This window comes from Dipodomys ordii, unplaced genomic scaffold, assembly GCF_000151885.1.
Source record: "Dipodomys ordii isolate 6190 unplaced genomic scaffold, Dord_2.0 Scaffold80, whole genome shotgun sequence".
In the NCBI taxonomy this organism is placed as follows: Eukaryota; Metazoa; Chordata; class Mammalia; order Rodentia; family Heteromyidae; genus Dipodomys; species Dipodomys ordii.
Window position 1 is genome coordinate 9,660,521 of NW_012267296.1, and position 19,031 is coordinate 9,679,551.

The following is a 19,031-nucleotide window of genomic DNA, read 5'->3' on the forward strand; positions in this document are numbered from 1 at the left end:
TGGAACGAACTGTAGGCCTGTTATACTTATTACTTGAGCCACAGCACCATTTGGGGCTTTTTCTATGATTGATTGGAGATAAGAGTCTCATGGGCTTTCTTACCATGGCTGGCTCTGAACTATGATCTTCTGATCTTAAACCTCCTGAATAGTTAGGATTACAGGCATAAGCCACTTGCACCTGGCTTACCCTTCTTTTGCTTTTTTTCTTTTTTTTTTTTTTGGTTCCAGTCATGGGGCCTGAACTCTGGGCCTGAGCGCTGTCCCTCAGCTCTTCAGCTCAAGGCTAGTGCTCTATCACTTGAGCCACAGTGCCATTTCCGGCTTTTTTCTTTTTGCTTATGTGGTGCTGAGGAATCGAACCCAGGGCCTCAGGCATGCAAGGCAAGCACTCTACCACTGAGCCAACTTCCCAGCCCGCTTTTTGTCTTTTGTTTTAACATAATTTTATTGTTATCAAGCTGTTGAAAAGAGAGGTTATTTCATAAATAAAGTAATGAGTCCATTTATGTTTTGGACAATATTACCCTTTACTTTCTCCGAGTTTCCCTATTTTTCAAAGTGCTTTGTGCAGATGCCGCCTTTAAGAAAATATTCTTCATATAACTTTTTTTTTCTTGGTCCTGGGCTTGAACTCAGGACCTGGGCACTGTCCCTGAGCACTCTACTACTTGAGCCACAGCACCACTTTTGTCTTTTTCTATTTATGTGGTACAGAGGAATCGAACCCAGGGCTTCATGTATGCTAGGCAAGCACTCTACCACTAAGAAAATATTCTCTGTCTGACCTCCCACTTAAAACTGTACTTTGTATGTCCCTATTTGTTGTCTATAGTAATGATTACCCTTTGGTAGCTTATGCACTTTGTTACTAGTTTAATAACTGTTGGTTAGTTCATGGTATACTATCCTTCCAGTTTGTATCATTTCATGCTTTTAACAAAATGTGGATGACACATTGTGATCATTGCTGAATAAAGGGATTTTTAGTTGCTTTCGTTATGTTTTTATTTAATACTTTGTAAATTTTTTTTTTTGGGTCCGGTCGTGGGGCCTGATCTTTGGGCCTGGGTGCTGTCCCTGAGCTTCTTTTGCTCGAGGCTAGCACTCTACCACTTGGGCCACAGTATCACTTCCAGCCTTGTCTGTTTATGTAGAAATGAGGAATCAAACCCAGGGTTTCATGTATGCTAGGCAAGCACTCTACCACTAAGCCACATTCCCAGCCATGAATTTCTTTTGAGAACATATAAAATACTGAAAGTCAGATGCTTAGATGCTGGTTATGATAATTCAAGCATATTTTCTTAGCCTTTTCCACAATTATGTGAACATTGGGTTTGTTTTATTCATGAAAACATAAAAATGGGTTAATTTTTTTTCTTGGTCATGGGACTTGAATTCTGTGCCTGGGCACTGTCCCTCAGCTCTTTAGCTCAAGGCTAGCACTCTACCACTTGAGCCACAGTGCCACTTCCGGCTTTTTCTACTTATGTAGTGCTGAGGAATGGATTCCAGGGTCTTATGTGTGCATGTATAAGGCAAGCACTCTACCACTGAGCCATCTTCCCAGGCCAAAATTTACTATTTTTTAATTCAATTTTTTAAAATATTTTTGGTATTTTAATTTAAATTTTTTTTTGCCAGTCTTTGAGGCTTGAACTGTGGGCCTGGCTGCTCTCTGTGAGCAACTTTTGTTCAAGACTAGTGGTCTCCTAGAGTCACAACTGCACTTCAGACTTTTCTATGATTAAGGGAATAAGAGTCTCATGGCCGGAAGGTCCTACTTGGGTTGACTTTGGTCCATGATCCTCAGATCTCAGCCTCCTGAATAGCTAGTATTGCAGACTCGAGCCACCAGTGGCTGGTGGTATTTTAAAATTTTGTGACATGTTCATGAAAGAAGGTTAAGTTACTAAACCAATCGCTTGAAATCAAACTTCTTATGTAGTTTATATTTACTCAGTTGACTATAATTTGAATACATGCTGCGTTTAAAGATAGTTTGAACATAAAAACTGTATATTTGAATCTGATTTTTTTTCTTTAAAGTTTTGTCCATCAACTAAAGGCACAACCAGATACCTCACTTCTACTGGTGCTGATGGAACAATCTGTTTCTGGCAATGGCATGTAAAAACCATGAAGTTTAGGTAAGTTGAAAAGAACTTTACTTTTTGAAAAATCAGGCATGTTTATTTTTATTTGTGCTTATTATTTGCCCGATTACCAGAATGCATACCTACTTATAGAGATCTTAGAATGTTTAATGAAGAGAATATCATTACAGAAAATGTTGGTATGAAGTTTAATTTGTCTTTTTTTTATTTAGTAAGTAGACTTCGAACATTGTATAATTTATTGTAAATAATGTGGTAATCTGTAAAGCTTTTGGAATAATACCTGTATTAAGGCTTAATGAGTTTTCACTTTGAATAATTTCAATAACACTTGTTTATCTCCTTTTAGTTTTTTTCTGTAATATTGATGCTAAATAGAACAATATCCAAAATTTTGTTAAAATTTCTGGGCAAAAGAGAGAGGAACCTGATAGAAACATTTACTTTTCCCTTTAGAGATCGCCCAGTAAAATTTACTGAGAGATCCAGACCTGGAGTTCAGATATCTTGTTCTTCCTTCAGTTCTGGTATGTATCAGAGTTAAATTATTTTCTCAGTTATTTCTTTTCTTCTTTTCTTTTCCTTTCTTTTTGTTTTTTTGTTCTTTGTTGGGCTTGAACTCAGTGCCTGGTGTTGTCTCTGAGTTCTTTTGCTCAAGGCTAGTGCTCAACCACTTGAGCCAGAGCTCCACTTCCAGCTTTTTTGGTGATTAATTAGAGATAAGATTCTCATAGATGTTTCTGCCCCAGCTAGCTTCGAACTGCGATCCTCAGATCTCACCCTCTGGAGTAGCTAGGATTACAGGCATGAGCCACCGGTGCCTCATTCTTTTTCTTTTTTTCCCCATCATGGGGCCTGAACTCTGGGCCTGGGCACTGTCCCTCAGTTCTTCAGCTCAGGGCTAGCGCTCTACCACTTGAGCCACAGCACCACTTTCGGCTTTTTCAGTTTATGTGATGCTGAAGAATTGAACCCAGGGCCTCATGTATGCAAGGCAAGCACGCTACCACTGAGCCACCTTCCTAGTCCTCTATTTTTCTTTTTTACAAAAATATATATATTTTCAATTTACTAAAGTAAAGTAGCATACAAGGAGTTGCTATTTAACAGAGCAGATTATGAAATCAGCGCCTCTTGATCAATGTCACCCCTTTTAACATTCTTATCCACCCCTCCCACCCTAACCCTTCTTTCACATTTTTTTTATAGTCCTGGGACTTGAACTCAGCTCAAGGCTAGCACTCTACTACTTGAGCCACAGTGCCACTTCCAGCCTTTTCTGTGTACATGGTGCTGAGGAATCGATCCCAGGGCTTCGTGCACGCTAGGCAAACACTCCACCACTGAGCCACATTATCAGCCATCTTTTCACTTAATTTTTAGTTATGTATTGAATTTTTTGTCATTTAACAAAGCAATTTATGAGTGTATGCAATGCATTTATTCTGTGTGATCCCTTCAACATCTTCACCGCCTTTCACCCATCCCTATCCTTATTTTTCTGAGGTTTGTGGCATTTACAATTCATTCTCACCTTCGTTCTACTCATTTTTCTTGTCCATTCTTCTACCCCTCTCCTCTTCATCCCCTCCCTTGCAAGTACCCATTCCCTAATATTCATTTTGTTAGACTGTGATTTAGTCTTTCCAAAGAATTCTGCTATTTGCGTTTTCCATATACTTTAATTAATTCATTTATAACTACTTCGGTGTACAATCTATTGTGCTTGCTTCTACCCAAAATATTTTTTTTTTGGGGTCCAGTCGTGGGGCCTGAACTCTGGGCCTGTGCGCTGTCCTTCAGCTCAAGGCTAGCACTCTACCACTGGAGCCACAGCGCCACTTCTGGCTTTTTTTCTTTTTGCTTATGTGGTGCTAAGGAATCTAACCCAGGGCCTCAGGCATGCAAGGCAAGCGCTGTACCACTGAGCCACCTTCCCAGCCCTTCTACCCAAAATATTAAATGTTCTACTTAAACATCTATTTTTACTTTGTGTATTAAAGTAAACATTCTTAAAGATTAAAGGAAGTATAAAAATCTAAACGATATGCTATACTACACAGAAGCCTTGCGCTCTAGCATGTATTATTTCTTTCTTACTCATAATTTAATATATTTTTCTATAGTTCAAATTTTTTGGAATAAAAATGACCACATCATCACCCCCAAATTTTTACCCAGTATTAAAATATGTAGTGCCCACCATCACTTCATTGCATTTAAAAAAATCTATCCTCACTTTACAGAAAACAAGCAGTTGTAGCTTTATGTAAAAAACACTTCCGTAGTAGGTAAGCACTGCTTTTCATATTGTTAAGAATCTTCTAAAACCAACAATATGAATTTCTTGAAACGGGGACTTGAAAGGTATGTTGGGCAGAAGTAAAGCCCTGCTACTACACAAAAAAGTATATGTAAATTGTTTTGACTCCATCATCACCACCATTTATCTCTCTGGAACTTTTTCAACATCCAAAAGACAGCTGATCTTTTGTAACCCAACCACTGTAGATATTGTAAAGAAATTTAAAGTATGAAGAATTATATGAATAACTTTGGAACATAGTTTTACCAAAAACAAATTCGTTTTAAATGGTATGACTTCTGTTATTTATGACCCATAACCCTGAATGTAATATATGATTCATCGACTTTGTGAGGTCAATAGTAAAAGACTTAAATTATATTTCTGTAGTTTTTGTTTTATTTTATCTCTGAAGTAGTAGTATGTGCTTAACATTTGGAAGATAAGCTTATATCTTTTGAAGCCAGTTTAATAATACAAGGTGTTGGACAACTAGAAATGCAATCAGTTTTTTTTAAGTTCTTAATAGCATTTTTTTAAATCTTTCAGGTGGTATGTTCATCACAACAGGTAGCACTGACCATGTGATTAGAATATATTATTTGGGTTCTGAGATCCCTGAGAAAATTGCTGAATTAGAATCACATACGGTAAGATCAAATGAGAAATTTAAGGTTTAGTTTGTAACATCCCTGGACAACTAATTTCATTTCTTATTTTCTGATCTGTATCAGAAATAGATTAGCAATAAAATTTTTATGTCCGTTTAGTAATAAAGATAAGTGTGAGAATTTGGATTTACTGTGGTTGTAGTACTGAAGATGAATTCTGTTTGGCTATAAACAGAAATATACATGTAATAAATACAGCAATAATTTTGAAAATCTGTTTTATCTGTTTATTATTTAAAAGATGGAAGATGGGTGCCTTTTATGAATTGAGATTTTGTGATTAGACTGTTTTCAAAGTATCATCAAAGGCTTGCAGAATCTAGCCTCCCTTAGCAATAACAGTAAAATAGGTATATGCTTTGAATGAAAATTGTTGGTGATGGAATTGTCTTTATTCTATCCTAAATTTCCTGTGGCTGTTTTAGGAAGCTTCAAGCCATTGTTGTTCAGTTATATCCCTGGGTACCCTTTGCACATCTCTTCTTTCTCTTTCCTTATTTTTTCAATTACTTACTGTGGAATATAGGAATATTTACGTTTCAACTCCTGGTATATTTCATGTACTTTGGTATTCAAGCTGTTTAGTAAGCAATTAAAAGCATTTAGTTTTGCAAGTCTTAATGTCATTGTTCTTTTAGTGTTCATACCTCATTTAGAATATTATTAGTGTACCTCAATCCCTACATAATTTTTTTCTGAATGACAAATGTTCCATGAATTGCAGAGTTAGTCAAGTGCTTGAAATTTCTATAGTGTAGTATCTTCCTTATAAGCTTGTAGGAGCTTTCAAAAAGTGTTCTACCATAGAAACATAACTGAACATGTCCTTTAGGAAGACATATTAACCCAGACAAGCTCTCACTTTTCTGTAACTTATTCCTTGATACTAACATCTCAGTCTGACTGCAGGAATTAATTTCTGCCAGGGTATTCCAAACAGATATCTTTGTATATATACACAAGTAAAATGCAATCAAGTTTTAGAGCTGAGAGAGAAAATAATAAATAAATTAGAAAGGGTTGAGGAAATGATATAAGAAAATTTGGTTTAGTAGAAATGTATTTACCAGAGACATATGAGATGAAAAGTCTGACAAAGAAAATATTCATTGTTGGACTCAATGGTGGATGTTAGTCACTAAAAATAACTGCTTTCTTTTAGACCAATTAAAAACAACCATTGCAAATTAAGGTAAGAATTCAGAATTAGGTAAATACCACAGTACGATCACAAAATAGGGAAAAATCATGGGATACTTCTGAACATGTATATATTTAGTGTCAGTTTTTAAGCTTCCCATTTTATTTGACATAATGTACTCAGTGTGCAAAATGGAGGCAACATAAAATGTAGTAAACTGGAATCAATTGCAGCTGTGATTCCTAAGCAGAAATAACACTTGTTAAATTACATAAGAAGCCGTGATTGTAGCTCAGAGGAAAAGCACCTCTATTACCAAAGATAGCAGCTTTTTATTAAATGTTAAGTCCAAATGCAGTTATATTAACTGAATGGTTTGAGACTGGGTACGACATTTAATTTATAAGTAAAGGGAATTAAGCTTAAATTTTAATCTTGTGATCAGAGAGTATACATATTCAGATAGCAGTATATAAACTATAGTATTGTTAGAGGAGACCATTTTAACATAATTAAATAAACCATGTGGCATAAAAGGAAAACAATTTGTTTTCTGAAATTATAAAGTACGATTTGAAATTTCATTCACTTATTATTAGTGGGGTTTTTTTATTGTGGCTTCTTAGATTACTGTGCTATTTTTATGGAGGACATAGTCCACTTATGCCTATTCAGAACTATGTGCTTTATTAACACATTTATTACTACCTGGTTTATTTCAAAATACATTCTTTTAGGCAGTATTGTTTTTGTTTTCACTTTATAGTTTCGAAAATTAGGTTTATTTAAATAAAAGTATAACATTAAAAACCCACTCCCTGGTGCTTTTGCAATTAAGTTTATTTTAACCAAGTCTATTGTTTTGTCTTAGGACAAAGTTGTTGCTGTTCAGTTCTGTAACAATGGAGACAGGTAATTATGTGTTAACATACTTATGTAAACATGTTGGACGTGTTTTTCTACTATTTTCTTTGAAGCAGCTACTTGTAAACAGCAGCCACTTATCTTCAGAGCCCACATCTGTCTTCAACATCTTTACCATCTTTTCCAAATTCCTGATCAAGCAATAACCTTAGTCTGTGAATTCTTCTTTTTAATGAGTGTTTCCTTTTTTTGCTCTTTTTATTTCTTTTACCCATCACCTTCGTCAAGAATTTCATTTGACCAGTCCATCTGTGCCAGATAAATATTGTTCTGTTCAAAACCCTTTTTTTTTTGGTCATGGGGCTTGAATTCTGGGCCTGGGCGCTGTCCCTCAGATCTTCAGCTCAAGGCTAGTGCTCTACTACTTGAGCTACAGCACCACTTCCGGTTTTCTGGTGGTTTATTGGAGATAGAGTCTCGCAGACTTTCCTGTCCAGGCTGGCTTTGAACTGTGATCCTCAGATCTCAGCCTCCTGTGTAGCTAGGATTACAGGTGTGAGCCATCGGGGCCGGCTGTTGTTCAAAACCTTAATGTTTCCTCCTCTCTCTATGGAATAAAATTCAAATGTCAATCTTCTTTACAGAACTCTCTGTAAATGGACTTAGCCCTACATTTTTTTCTCATCTATTTCTGATATGAACCCATAAATCAAGTTTGATTTATATGTTGTTTCTGTCATACTGTATTTATTTTATTTCAGCCATTCTTTTGCTTATACTTATACATCATTCCTATCCAGAAATACCATTTCCATTCCTTCCCCTACTTTTTCTGTTCCCTTTTATGCTTTCTCTCCTTTTTCTCTTTTTCTCTATTCTCCATAAGTCTTACCTTCCCTTAAAGTTTATGCCTTACTTGAAGACTTTCGTGAGTGCTCTAGATTTTATATTTATCTTGACTTCCTCTGGATGTCTGTTATCACTTGTCACTATCAATTATATCATACACATTGTATTTATAAAGCCAAAAATTATATACAAAACTTTCCAAAATTTTAGATCATTGAAAGGTGATAATCTGCTGTGTATAAAATTTGATCTCAACTAAATTAAAAAATAACCACTTATCATGTGTATCTATGTCTGCAAAACTTCATGTGGTTGACGTATTATTATTACTATTATTTTTATCAGTCGTGGGGGCTTGAACTCTGGGCCTGGGCACTGTCCCTCAGTTCTTCAGCTCAAGGTTAGCACTCAACCACTTGAGCCACAGCGCCGCTTCCCCCTTTTTCTGTGATACTGAGGAATCGAACCCAGGGCTTCATGCATGCTAGTCAAGCACTCTACCACTGAGCCACATTCCCAGCCCTATTTTTAATATTGATTTTCAGACAGTGAGTGACTACAGTGGATTTGCCTTTATTAAGTAAAAGTATAAATGATAATAGTCCACAAAGTGATGTCTATGTCAGGAATGGCAAAACTTTCAAATAAATTATTATTGTTATTATTATATTGTCAGTCGTGGAGCTTGAACTTAGGCCCTGGGGTCTGTCCTTGGGCCTCTTTGTGCTCAAGGCCAGCACTCTACCACTTGATCCATAGCACCACACCTGGCTTTCTCTATTTATGTGGTACTGAGGAATCAAATCCAGGGCTTCACGCATGTTAGGCAAGCATTCTCTCTCTCTCTCTTTTTTTTTTTTGGGTCCGGTCTTGGGGCCTGAACTCTGGGCTTGGGCGCTGTCCCTCAGCTCTTCAGCTCAAGGCTATCACGCTACCACTTGAGCCATAGCACCACTTCTGGCTTTTTTTTCTGCTATGTGGTGCTGAGGAATCAAACCCAGGGCCTCATGCATACAAGGCAAGCGCTCTACCACTGAGCCGCCTTCCCAGCCCCAAGGCAAGCATTCTACTACTAAGACACATTTCCAGACCTCAAATAAATTATTTTTGTGCTACTGCTGGGGCTTGAACTCAGGCCCTAGTTGCTGTTCCTGAGATTTTTTTTTTTGCCCAGTGGTTAGCATACTACCCCTGGAGCCACAGCTCTACTTCCTTCAATAAACTAACCACAGAAATAAATATTTCAAACCTCAACATAAATTTCACTTCCACTGACTTTAATTCCAACCAGTTATATCTATTTGGAAGTCGTCTTTAAAAAGGTTTGTCCCAAGTATTCTTAAAAGGTATATTTAAAAGGCATATGAAACATAAAATTATACATACATATAAAAGAACAAACTACTTTGATTTCTCTGTAAGAGAAAATTATAGGTCATTTCAATTTTTTTCTTTTTTTTGAGAATCTTTATACTTTTTGTTATTTGACCTTTGAAAGATATCCAATTTGCTAATAATCAAATGCAAATAACTAACATTTCTCTTTCAGAGTAGAAATGTAAAAAACTAATAATCAGTATTTCCAGTGGTTTTGAGAAATGAAAACTTGGTAAATTGTCTTTTAAATCTTTTGGGAAACAGTTTGGCAGTACATTCAAAAGCTTCTGAAAATGTGCCTACCCTGATTCTTCAAAAGTATATAAGGTTGTACAAAGATGTGAACAGAGATATTCATTGAACATTATTTGTAATGTGGAAGATTGGAAATAATACACTTATTGGACTTTAGATTCATTAGATACGTTTTTGCACATTCATATAATTGAATACTTACTAAAATTGATGCTAGTTTTGAATTTATAAGTAGGAATAGATCTAAAAAAAGAAGATAACCAATGAAAAACATGTCTCCACTAGGGGAAAACATATAAGAATATATACATATATTTAGTAATGTTTGAATGAACACAAACTAAAGTATAACAATGACAAAATTGTGCATGGACAAATTGTGTGTGTATGTGTCTGTCTGTCTGTCTCTTGGGGCTTGAACACTGGGCCTAGGTTCTGTCCCTGAACTATTTTGTTCAAGGCTAACATTCTACCACTTGAGCCACAGCGCCACTTCTAATTTTCTGGTGGTTAATGAAGATAAGAGTCTCACGGACTTTCTTGCCTAGGCTGGCATTAAACTATGATATTCAGATCTCAGCCTCCTGAGTAGCTAGTATTGCAGGCATGAGCTACCAGTGCCATATTTTGTTGACATTTGTCCATTGATGGACATCTGAATTGTTTTTACTTTTTGCTTATTATAAATAACATTTCCATGAATATTCATGTTTTCACTTTTTTTTTTTTTTTGCTGGTCTTGGGGCTTGAACTTGGGTCCTGCACACTATCTCAGCTTTTTTTTGCACAAGGCTAGTGTTCTACCATTTGAGCAACAGCTCCACTTCTGGCATTTTAATAGTTAATTGAATATGAGTCTCATGAACTTTCTTGTCTCAACTGGCTTTAAACTGTGAGCATCAGATCTCAGCCTCTTGAGTAGCTAGGATTACCAGCGCCCAGCTTATATTTTTCATTTTAGGGGGATTATAACTGAAGCATGATTTCTGGAACATAGGGTAACTATATGTTTAGCTTTTTTTTTTTTTTGGTCTGTCGTGGGTTTGAACTCTGGGCCTGGGCGCTGTCCCTCAGCTCTTCAGCTCAAGGCTAGCGCTCTACCACTTGAGCCACAGCACCACTTATGGCCTTTTCTGCTTATGTGGTGCTGAGGAATAGAACCCGGGGCTTTATGCATATGAGGCAAGCACTCTACCACTGAGCCACCTTCCCAGCCCCATGTTTAACATTTTTTAAAATTTTTATTTTTTGGTCCTGTCATGGGGCCTGAACTCTGGGCCTGGGTGCTATCAGCTCAAGGCTAGCACTCTACCACTTGAGCCACAGTGCCACTTCCATCTTTTTCTTTCCCTGCTTATGTGGTGCTGAGGAATCGAACCCAGGGCCTCATGCATGCAAGGCAAGTGCTCTACCACTGAGCCAACTTCCCAGGCCCAGATGTTTAACATTTTTTTAAACCATAATGTTTTCCAAAGTGACTCCACCATTTAAAATTCCCCCCAGTGATGTCTGAGGGTGATCATTTTACTTTTTTATAAATAGAAAATAAGTGATTCTCATTTGAAGAAAAGTAATAACAAGGCTACTTTAACTGTGTCTTTTCAGTTTAAGATTTGTTAGTGGAAGCAGAGATGGAACAGCAAGAATATGGCAGTATCAGCAACAAGAATGGAAGAGTATAGTGCTAGATATGGCTACTAAAATGAATGGGTAAGAATGAATGCTAGGTATTTCAGTGTTTCTAATATGGTGTGTTGTTTTTCACATTGAATTATATTTAATAAGCATAAAACATATATTTGCATCTAAGCAAATTCAGTTTTTGCCATTGATTGATAGATGGGAAAATGGCAAACATACAAAATTTGAATACCTCTATGCTGACTTGATACTACCAGATTCATTCTCTGCTTTTTTTTCCTATAGGTCATTTTTTGCTGTCTTTTGCATGTCATAATATGCTTAACCTTTTGTAATCTAATGATATCTGTGTATTTCATATTTTTAGCATTTAGCATTCACCATTTTATATGTATGCTCAATGTTGGAATATGTGCTATTATGTCTTTGTAGTAGTGTAATTTAATTAGGGTTTGGCCATCAAATTAATAATATTAGTACTAATATACATTAGCTACTGATAATGAATTTTTTGTCAGTTGTGAGTCTGAACTTATGGCCTGGATTCTGTCCTTGAGCTTTATACCACTCAAGTGTAGAGCCATAGCATTACTTGCAGTTTTCTGGTGCTTAATTTGAGATGTCTTAGAGATTTTCCTGCCTGAGCTGACTTTCAGCCCTGATCCTCAGATCAACTGCTGCACCCCGCTGTTAATATATTTTAATTAAATTTGAAGTTACTATATTTCCCACTACATTTTCATAAAGTCTATAATGTTTTTAAGGTAATATGTATAGTAATAAAAATGGGTGCTAGTACTTTATACTGTCCAGTAGTTACTACAAACTTATTTTTCCCCCCTGCCGGTCATAGGGCCTGGACTCTGGGCCTAGGCGCTCTCCCTCAGCTCTTCAGCTCAAGGCTAGCGCTCTGCCACTTGAGCCACAGCTCTACTTCCAGCTTTTTTCTTTTTTGCTTATGTGGTGCTGAGTAATTGAACCCAGGGCCTCATGCATGCAAGGCAAGCACTCTACTACTGAGCCACCTTGCCAGCCCCAATATAAACTTTTATTTTCAAAATATTCTAGCTTCCTTTGCAGTTTCACTATTTTTTGTGATCTCAAGTAACTGTACTTATCACATTTGTTATATTGAGGTCTTTTGTTTAGTCCCTAAAATACGATTTTGCATATTTCTGTATTCAAGTACTTTCAAAAAAGACATTAGTATTTAGAAGTATAGTTTGTTTTTTAATGTAAATCAATTGCAAGCTGCTAGAGAACTTTTGGCATAATTTGATATTTTGGACACACCTTTGTTAAAAATTTACAATATATGAATACCTTTTTTTAGGAATAATTTGCCATCTGTAGAAGACAAAGTCTCTAAACTGAAGGTGACTATGGTGGCCTGGGATCGTTATGACACCACAGTTATTACAGCAGTGAACAATTTCCTTTTGAAGGTGTGGAATTCTGTCACAGGACAGCTTCTTCATACTTTATCTGTAAGTACCTTTTTTGGTTCAAGACTGGTACTCAAACTTGGTTTCTCATTGGATGGCATTTTACCACCTGAGTTATACCTTCAACTCCAAGTTCTTTTTTTTTTTTTTTTGGTCGGTCATGGGGCTTGAACTCTGGGCTTGGGCTCTGTCCCTGCGTTCTTCAGCTCAAGGCGAGTGCTCTACCGTTTGAGCCACAACACCATTTCCAGTTTTCGAGTGGTTTATTGGAGATAAGAGTCTCATGGACTTTCCTGCCAGGGCTGGCTTTGATCCGTGATCCTCAGATTTCAGCCTCCTGAGTAGCTAGGATTATAGGTGTGAGCCACTGGCTCCCGACTCTTTTAATTTTTTTTTTTTGGGTCCAGTCGTGGGGCCTGAACTCTGGGCCTGAGTGCTGTCCCTCAGCTCTTCAGCTCAAGGCTAGCACTCTACCACTTGAGCCACAGCGCCACTTCCGGCTTTTTTCTTTTTGCTTATGTGGTGCTGAGGAATCGAACCCAGGGCCTCAGGCATGCAAGGCAAGCACTCTACCACTGAGCCACCTTCCCAGCCCTTTTTTTTTTTAATTTTTAAGAGTCATTAAGGGCTGGGAAGGTGGCTCAGTGGTAGAGTTCTTGCCTTGCATACATGAGGCCCTGGGTTCAATTCCTCAGCATCACATATGCAGAAAAAGCCGGAAGTGGCACTGTGGCTCAAGTTGTAGAGTGCTAGCCTTGAGCTGAAGAGTTGAGGGACTGTGCCCAGGCCCAGAGTTCAGGCCCCATGACTGGCAAAAAAAAAGAGTCATTAAAAGCCAGGTGCTAGTGGCTCACACCTGTAATCCTAGCTACTCAGGAGGGTCAGATCTGAGGATCATGGTTCAAAGCCAGCTGGGGCAGGAAAGTTCATGAGACTCTTATCTCCAAGAAACTACCAGAAAACTGAAAGTGGCACTGTGACACAAGTTGTAGAGCACTTGCCTTGAGCTGAAGAGCTGAGAGGGTCAGTGCCCTGGTCCAGAGTTCAAGCCCCACAACCAACAACAACGACAAAAAAAGAGTCATTTGCAGAAATAGAAGCATAGAACATAAAGCGTTGTCTTTTTTTTTTTTTTGTGGTCCGGTTGTGGGGCCTGAACTCTGGATCTGGGCGCTGTCCCTCAGCTCTTCAGCTCAAAGCTAGTACTCTACCACTTGAGCCACAGCGCCACTTCCGGCTTTTTTTTCTTTTTGCTTATGTGGTGCTGAGGAATCGAACCCAGGGCCTCAGGCATGCAAGGCAAGCACTCTACCACTGAGCCACCTTCCCAGCCCTGTCTTTTTTTTTTTTTAAAGTAATGTCTAGTTTCTCAGTTTGATAACATCTAACTGAGGTCATGGGGCCTGAACTCTGGGCCTGGGCAGTGTCCCTCAGCTCTTCAGCTCAAGGCTAACACTACCACTTGAGCCACAGCGCCACTTCCAGTTTTTTTTTTCTGCTTATGTGGTGCTGAGGAATCGAACCCAGGGCCTCATGCATGCAAGGCAAGCGGCGTTCTACCACTGAGCCACCTTCCCAGCCCCTAAGATAACATCTTGAACCCCCATGTAGTTAGAGAGTACAGACACTTTGCTTTGTCATTTGTCAGTCTCATGACCCCTTACAAATGCAATTTTAATAGCAGTGATATAGAATGATGGATGAAAATGCTATTGAATTGGTTTGCATAAATTCAACAGAACCAGATTCATAGCAGTCCCAAGGTCTTTTGAACAAACAACCCATATATTCTATGTTCTACTTTTCTTTTTTAATATTTAATTTGTATTATAGGGACATGATGATGAAGTATTTGTTTTAGAAGCACACCCATTTGATCAAAGGATCATACTTTCTGCGGGTCATGATGGGAACATTTTCATTTGGGATCTTGACCGGGGGACCAAAATTCGGAATTATTTTAATATGGTAAGAGAAATCTGTGTTTAGTACACATTAAAAGTGATTTAGTTAATATGATAGATATTTAAAGTATACTTGATGCTACTTCTTGATCTTTGTTTAAATTGAGAAAACAATTCAGAAATGATTCAGTTTTAATTATATGGCCAGTGTAGAATTTGGCCTTTCAGAGTAAAAGTATTTACCTTAGATTTAGCATGTAACCAAAAAATTTAATGCTGAAACTCTAGTATTAATTTATGAAGTATTGTAATACTTTTATTTGCTCCTGTTAAATTGCTTAGTATTCAGAAAGTTATTTGGGAAACATTGCTTTGAAGATGAGGATGTTTTAAAAGCCTATTTCATAGACATCATAGGAAACGTTGAACTACCTATCCTCTCAGTGAAATAGCCTTTTATGGCGAGGGAAATACTGATATTTTTTATATTTTCTACTAAACATTTCTGAATAATTAGTTGGCTTTTAAGCTCACTTCTGTAGATGTTGACCCAGAGCATTTTTTTTTTTTGCCGGTAGTGGGGCTTGAACTCTGGGCCTGGGCGCTCTTCAGCTCAAGGCGAGCGCTCTACCTCTTGAGCTATAGGGCCACTTCCGACCCAGAACATTTGTAAAACTGACTTTTTTGTTGTAATTTTAGAATGGTTATTTGAAGACATTATAGCTGAAGATATAAATATAATACTTTGGTTTTGTTAAGTAGCACTTTTGTCAGTTTGGTTGCATGTAGGTCTTTTTAAATCTCTGTCACTGATTTAGTATATCAGGAGACATGACATTGTTAGCTGTGATTTATTCCATCCATTGCCATTTGATTCTCCCTAATTTTTTTGAGAGCTTGACTGTTTATAGTTCTGGAAACTGAAGTCAGAGAGTTCATGAAACTTGATGCCTGACAAAATCCAAAGTATTGGAAGAAGTTAGCACCTACTTATGCACACTACTTTTAAGATAACATAAAAGACTCCTCTGAATTTCAGATTGAAGGCCAAGGTCATGGTGCGGTGTTTGATTGTAAATTTTCACCAGATGGAAACCATTTTGCCTGCACAGATTCTCATGGGCATTTGCTCCTTTTTGGTTTTGGGTGTAGTAAATACTATGAAAAGGTCAGTGTATTTTATTTTTCTTATAGTCTATAATTTGGGTTATTATTATTGACAAATTGCATTTGAAGTTTTCCAGTTTTGTGTGTCATCATCAGACATGGCAGAAAGAGTCACTGTTGAGATACAGGATGATATATACAAGGTCATTAAGAAATTGTTTTGCTTAGAACATACTCTCTACTACTAGGTTGTATCTTCTACTTATAAATTGGGAATTAACAGCTGGTTATCAAAATAATGTTCATTTTCTTGGTTGGCTATTACTTAGGATGCTAACATAGTCTTTATTCCCTATTCACTGTGAATTTGGGATAAATCATGGAATCTTTTTTTTTTTTTGGGGGGGGGGGTCCGGTCGTGGGGCCTGAACTCTGGGCCTGGGCGCTGTTCCTCAGGTCTTCAGCTCAAGGCTAGCACTCTACCACTTAAGCCACAGCGCCACTTCCGGCTTTTTTCTTTTTGCTTATGTGGTGCTGAGGAATCGAACCCAGGGCCTCAGGCATGCAAGGCAAGCGCTCTACCACTGAGCCACCTTCCCAGCCCTAAATTATGGAATCTTAAGAGTGTAAAGATAACTGAGAAGCATTAACATCAGCTCAATACTTGGACCAGCTTTTAGCGTCATTGATGTGATCGATTCTGACATATATCACCACGTATATTTCAATTTTCCTCATGTGAATAAAAATAAGAAAAACTATAGATTTTTATTATTTTTGTTTGTCAGTTGTGGAGCTTGAACTCTGGGCCTGTGCACTGTCCCTCAGCTCTTCAGCTCAAGGCTAGTGCTCTACCATTTCAGCCACAGTACCACTTCTGGTTTTCTGAGTGGTTTTTTGTTCCTGTCCTGGCTGGCTTTGAACAGCAATCCTCAGATCTCAGCCTCCTGAGAGTAGCCAGGACTACAGGCATATGAGCCACAGGTGCCTGGCAATTTCTGTTAATTTTACAACTTAACCTACTTTTAGGCACATGCTGGTGGCTCACGCCTGTAATCCTTGCTACTCAGGAAGCTGAGATCTGAAGATTGCAGTTCGAAGCTAGCCTAGATAGGACACTCCATGAACCAGCCAGTCAGTCTCTCTCTCTCCCTCTCCCCCTCTCCCCCTTACCCCTCAACCCCTTTCCCCCTCTCCCTCTACCCATCTCTCTCTCTTGATCAGTCATAGGGCTTGAACTCTAGGCCTGGGCACTGTCCCTGAGCTCTTCAGCTCAAGGCAAGCACTCTACCACTGGAGCCTCAGTACCACTTTCAGCCTTTTTACGTAGTGCTGAGGAATTGAACCCAGAGCTTCCTACATGCGAGACAGGCACTCTACTGCGGAGCCACCTTCCCAGCCCTTCCACGAGTTTCTTATCTCCAATAAACTACTCAAAATTGCCAGAAGAAGTGCTGTGGGTAAGTGGTAGAGTGCTCGCCTTGGGCAAAAAAAGCTCTGGGACAGTGTCCAGGCCCAGACTTCAAGCCCCAGGACCCAGGGGAGAAAAATAAAAGCATACTTTTACCCACTAGATTGTTTCTTTGATGCTTACTTACTGTTCTAATTACAGAAATACGATGTGGGACCAAAAAGTAATGCATGTTGTAGAATTTTGTAGGTAAAAGAATTACTTGGTAGGTAATTTATTTGTACCTGGAGGGAACATTTTGCAACATAAAATTGAGAGTGCAAGTTGTCTGACTGATGAGGTCTGTGCTCTTAGAATTGAAAATAAGTGTCCAATTGATATTTGGTATATGTTAAATACTAAAAATTTAAATACTAAAAATTTAACCATAGATTCCAGATCAGATGTTCTTCCACACGGATTATCGACCTCTTATCCGTGATGCCAATAACTACGTATTAGATGAACAAACACAACAAGCCCCTCACCTCATGCCTCCTCCTTTCTTGGTGGATGTTGATGGAAATCCTCATCCTACAAAATTTCAACGGCTAGTACCAGGACGGGAAAATTGCAAAGATGAACAACTTATACCACAACTGGGTTATGTGGCTAATGGTATGTTACCTCAAAAATGAATTCTAGAACTTTTCATGAACTGTTAAGACTTGCTGCTATTCTATGATACTTTTCTAAACTTCAGTTTGTAACATGTTTTACCTATAGCTCCTATTTTAGTTTTAATCTTATCAGGGTAGGTTTTTAGAAGAAACAAATATATTAGAAAGTATATTGACCTGAGGTCTTTCGCTTAGGAAAAAACCTTAAAAGATATATAACCTTGTTGTTACATATAGTGCTGACTTGTATATATCAAGCATTTGATGCTATAGATATAACTACAGGACAAGAGAAACATGGATATAATACATTTTAGAAAGAGAATATTTTAAGTTTTCATCCAGATATTTACATTGAATTTTACTAAAGCATAAAAATATCTTTTCTGCTTAATAAAACACTGAGATGTATCAAAATATTTACTTAAAAGACTGTAATTTTAACTTCTTTGGGTCTAAATTTTTACTAAAGAAAATGCAAAACATTTATGCATCTGATTGAACTTTTTAAGCATTATTCCGATCTCTAATTCCCATTTATCTTTGAATGAAATATGGAGAAAATTTATTTTGAAATGAGTTATTTAACTTTTATTCATAAGCGTGTACTGCCTCATGCCTATATTCACACCATTTGGTAGACCAAAATGGGCTATGAAGCTGAAAACCAAACATTTGCAACAACAAAAAGAAAGAAAAAAGGTAAAAAAAAATAGTTATTTTGTAAAATTTAATTTTAGCAATCTTTAAAATTAAAAGGTACTCTTAATAATATGCAACTTAATTGCATCTGTTAAGTCAAATAATGTAAGGTAAAAGTCAAAAACTAAAAATTCTTCCATATAAAGTATTTTGTTTGATATATACTTTGTTTTAAAGTAAATTTTTATTTCTCTCACTGTAGTTTAAACTTGATTTTTATCATTGTAAGGGTATACTAAGTTGTAATCAATTTTGTGACTTTATATCTTTGGTCTCATTAAGGTGATGGAGAGGTGGTAGAACAGGTAATTGGGCAGCAAACCAATGACCAAGATGAAAGCATCCTTGATGGGATCATCAGGGAGCTGCAGAGAGAACAAGATCTAAGACTAATTAATGAAGGAGATGTTCCACATTTTCCAATTAATAGATCCTACTCTGTTAATGGTGGTAGGTATTAATGAGAGGTATGATAACTATAATTTTAATAGTTTTACTTACAGCAAATAATTGAACACTTCACAATGTTTAATTTTAAATTTAATTTGTTTAGTGAGTTTTTTTTGGGGGGGGGGTCCGG

General features: G+C 37.4%; 1 protein-coding gene across 1 annotated transcript in view; it reads left to right on the top strand.

The window, feature by feature from the left end:
- Positions 1-19,031, top strand: part of Brwd3 (bromodomain and WD repeat domain containing 3) — a 122,960-nt gene that overhangs the window by 62,509 nt on the left and 41,420 nt on the right. The window contains exons 9-18 of the mRNA XM_013024995.1: positions 2,053-2,153; positions 2,577-2,647; positions 4,975-5,075; positions 7,109-7,149; positions 11,188-11,292; positions 12,557-12,710; positions 14,502-14,636; positions 15,612-15,740; positions 17,522-17,747; positions 18,734-18,901. Coding sequence (XP_012880449.1) covers positions 2,053-2,153; positions 2,577-2,647; positions 4,975-5,075; positions 7,109-7,149; positions 11,188-11,292; positions 12,557-12,710; positions 14,502-14,636; positions 15,612-15,740; positions 17,522-17,747; positions 18,734-18,901 — 1,231 coding nt within the window. The remainder of the gene's footprint in view (positions 1-2,052; positions 2,154-2,576; positions 2,648-4,974; positions 5,076-7,108; positions 7,150-11,187; positions 11,293-12,556; positions 12,711-14,501; positions 14,637-15,611; positions 15,741-17,521; positions 17,748-18,733; positions 18,902-19,031) is intronic.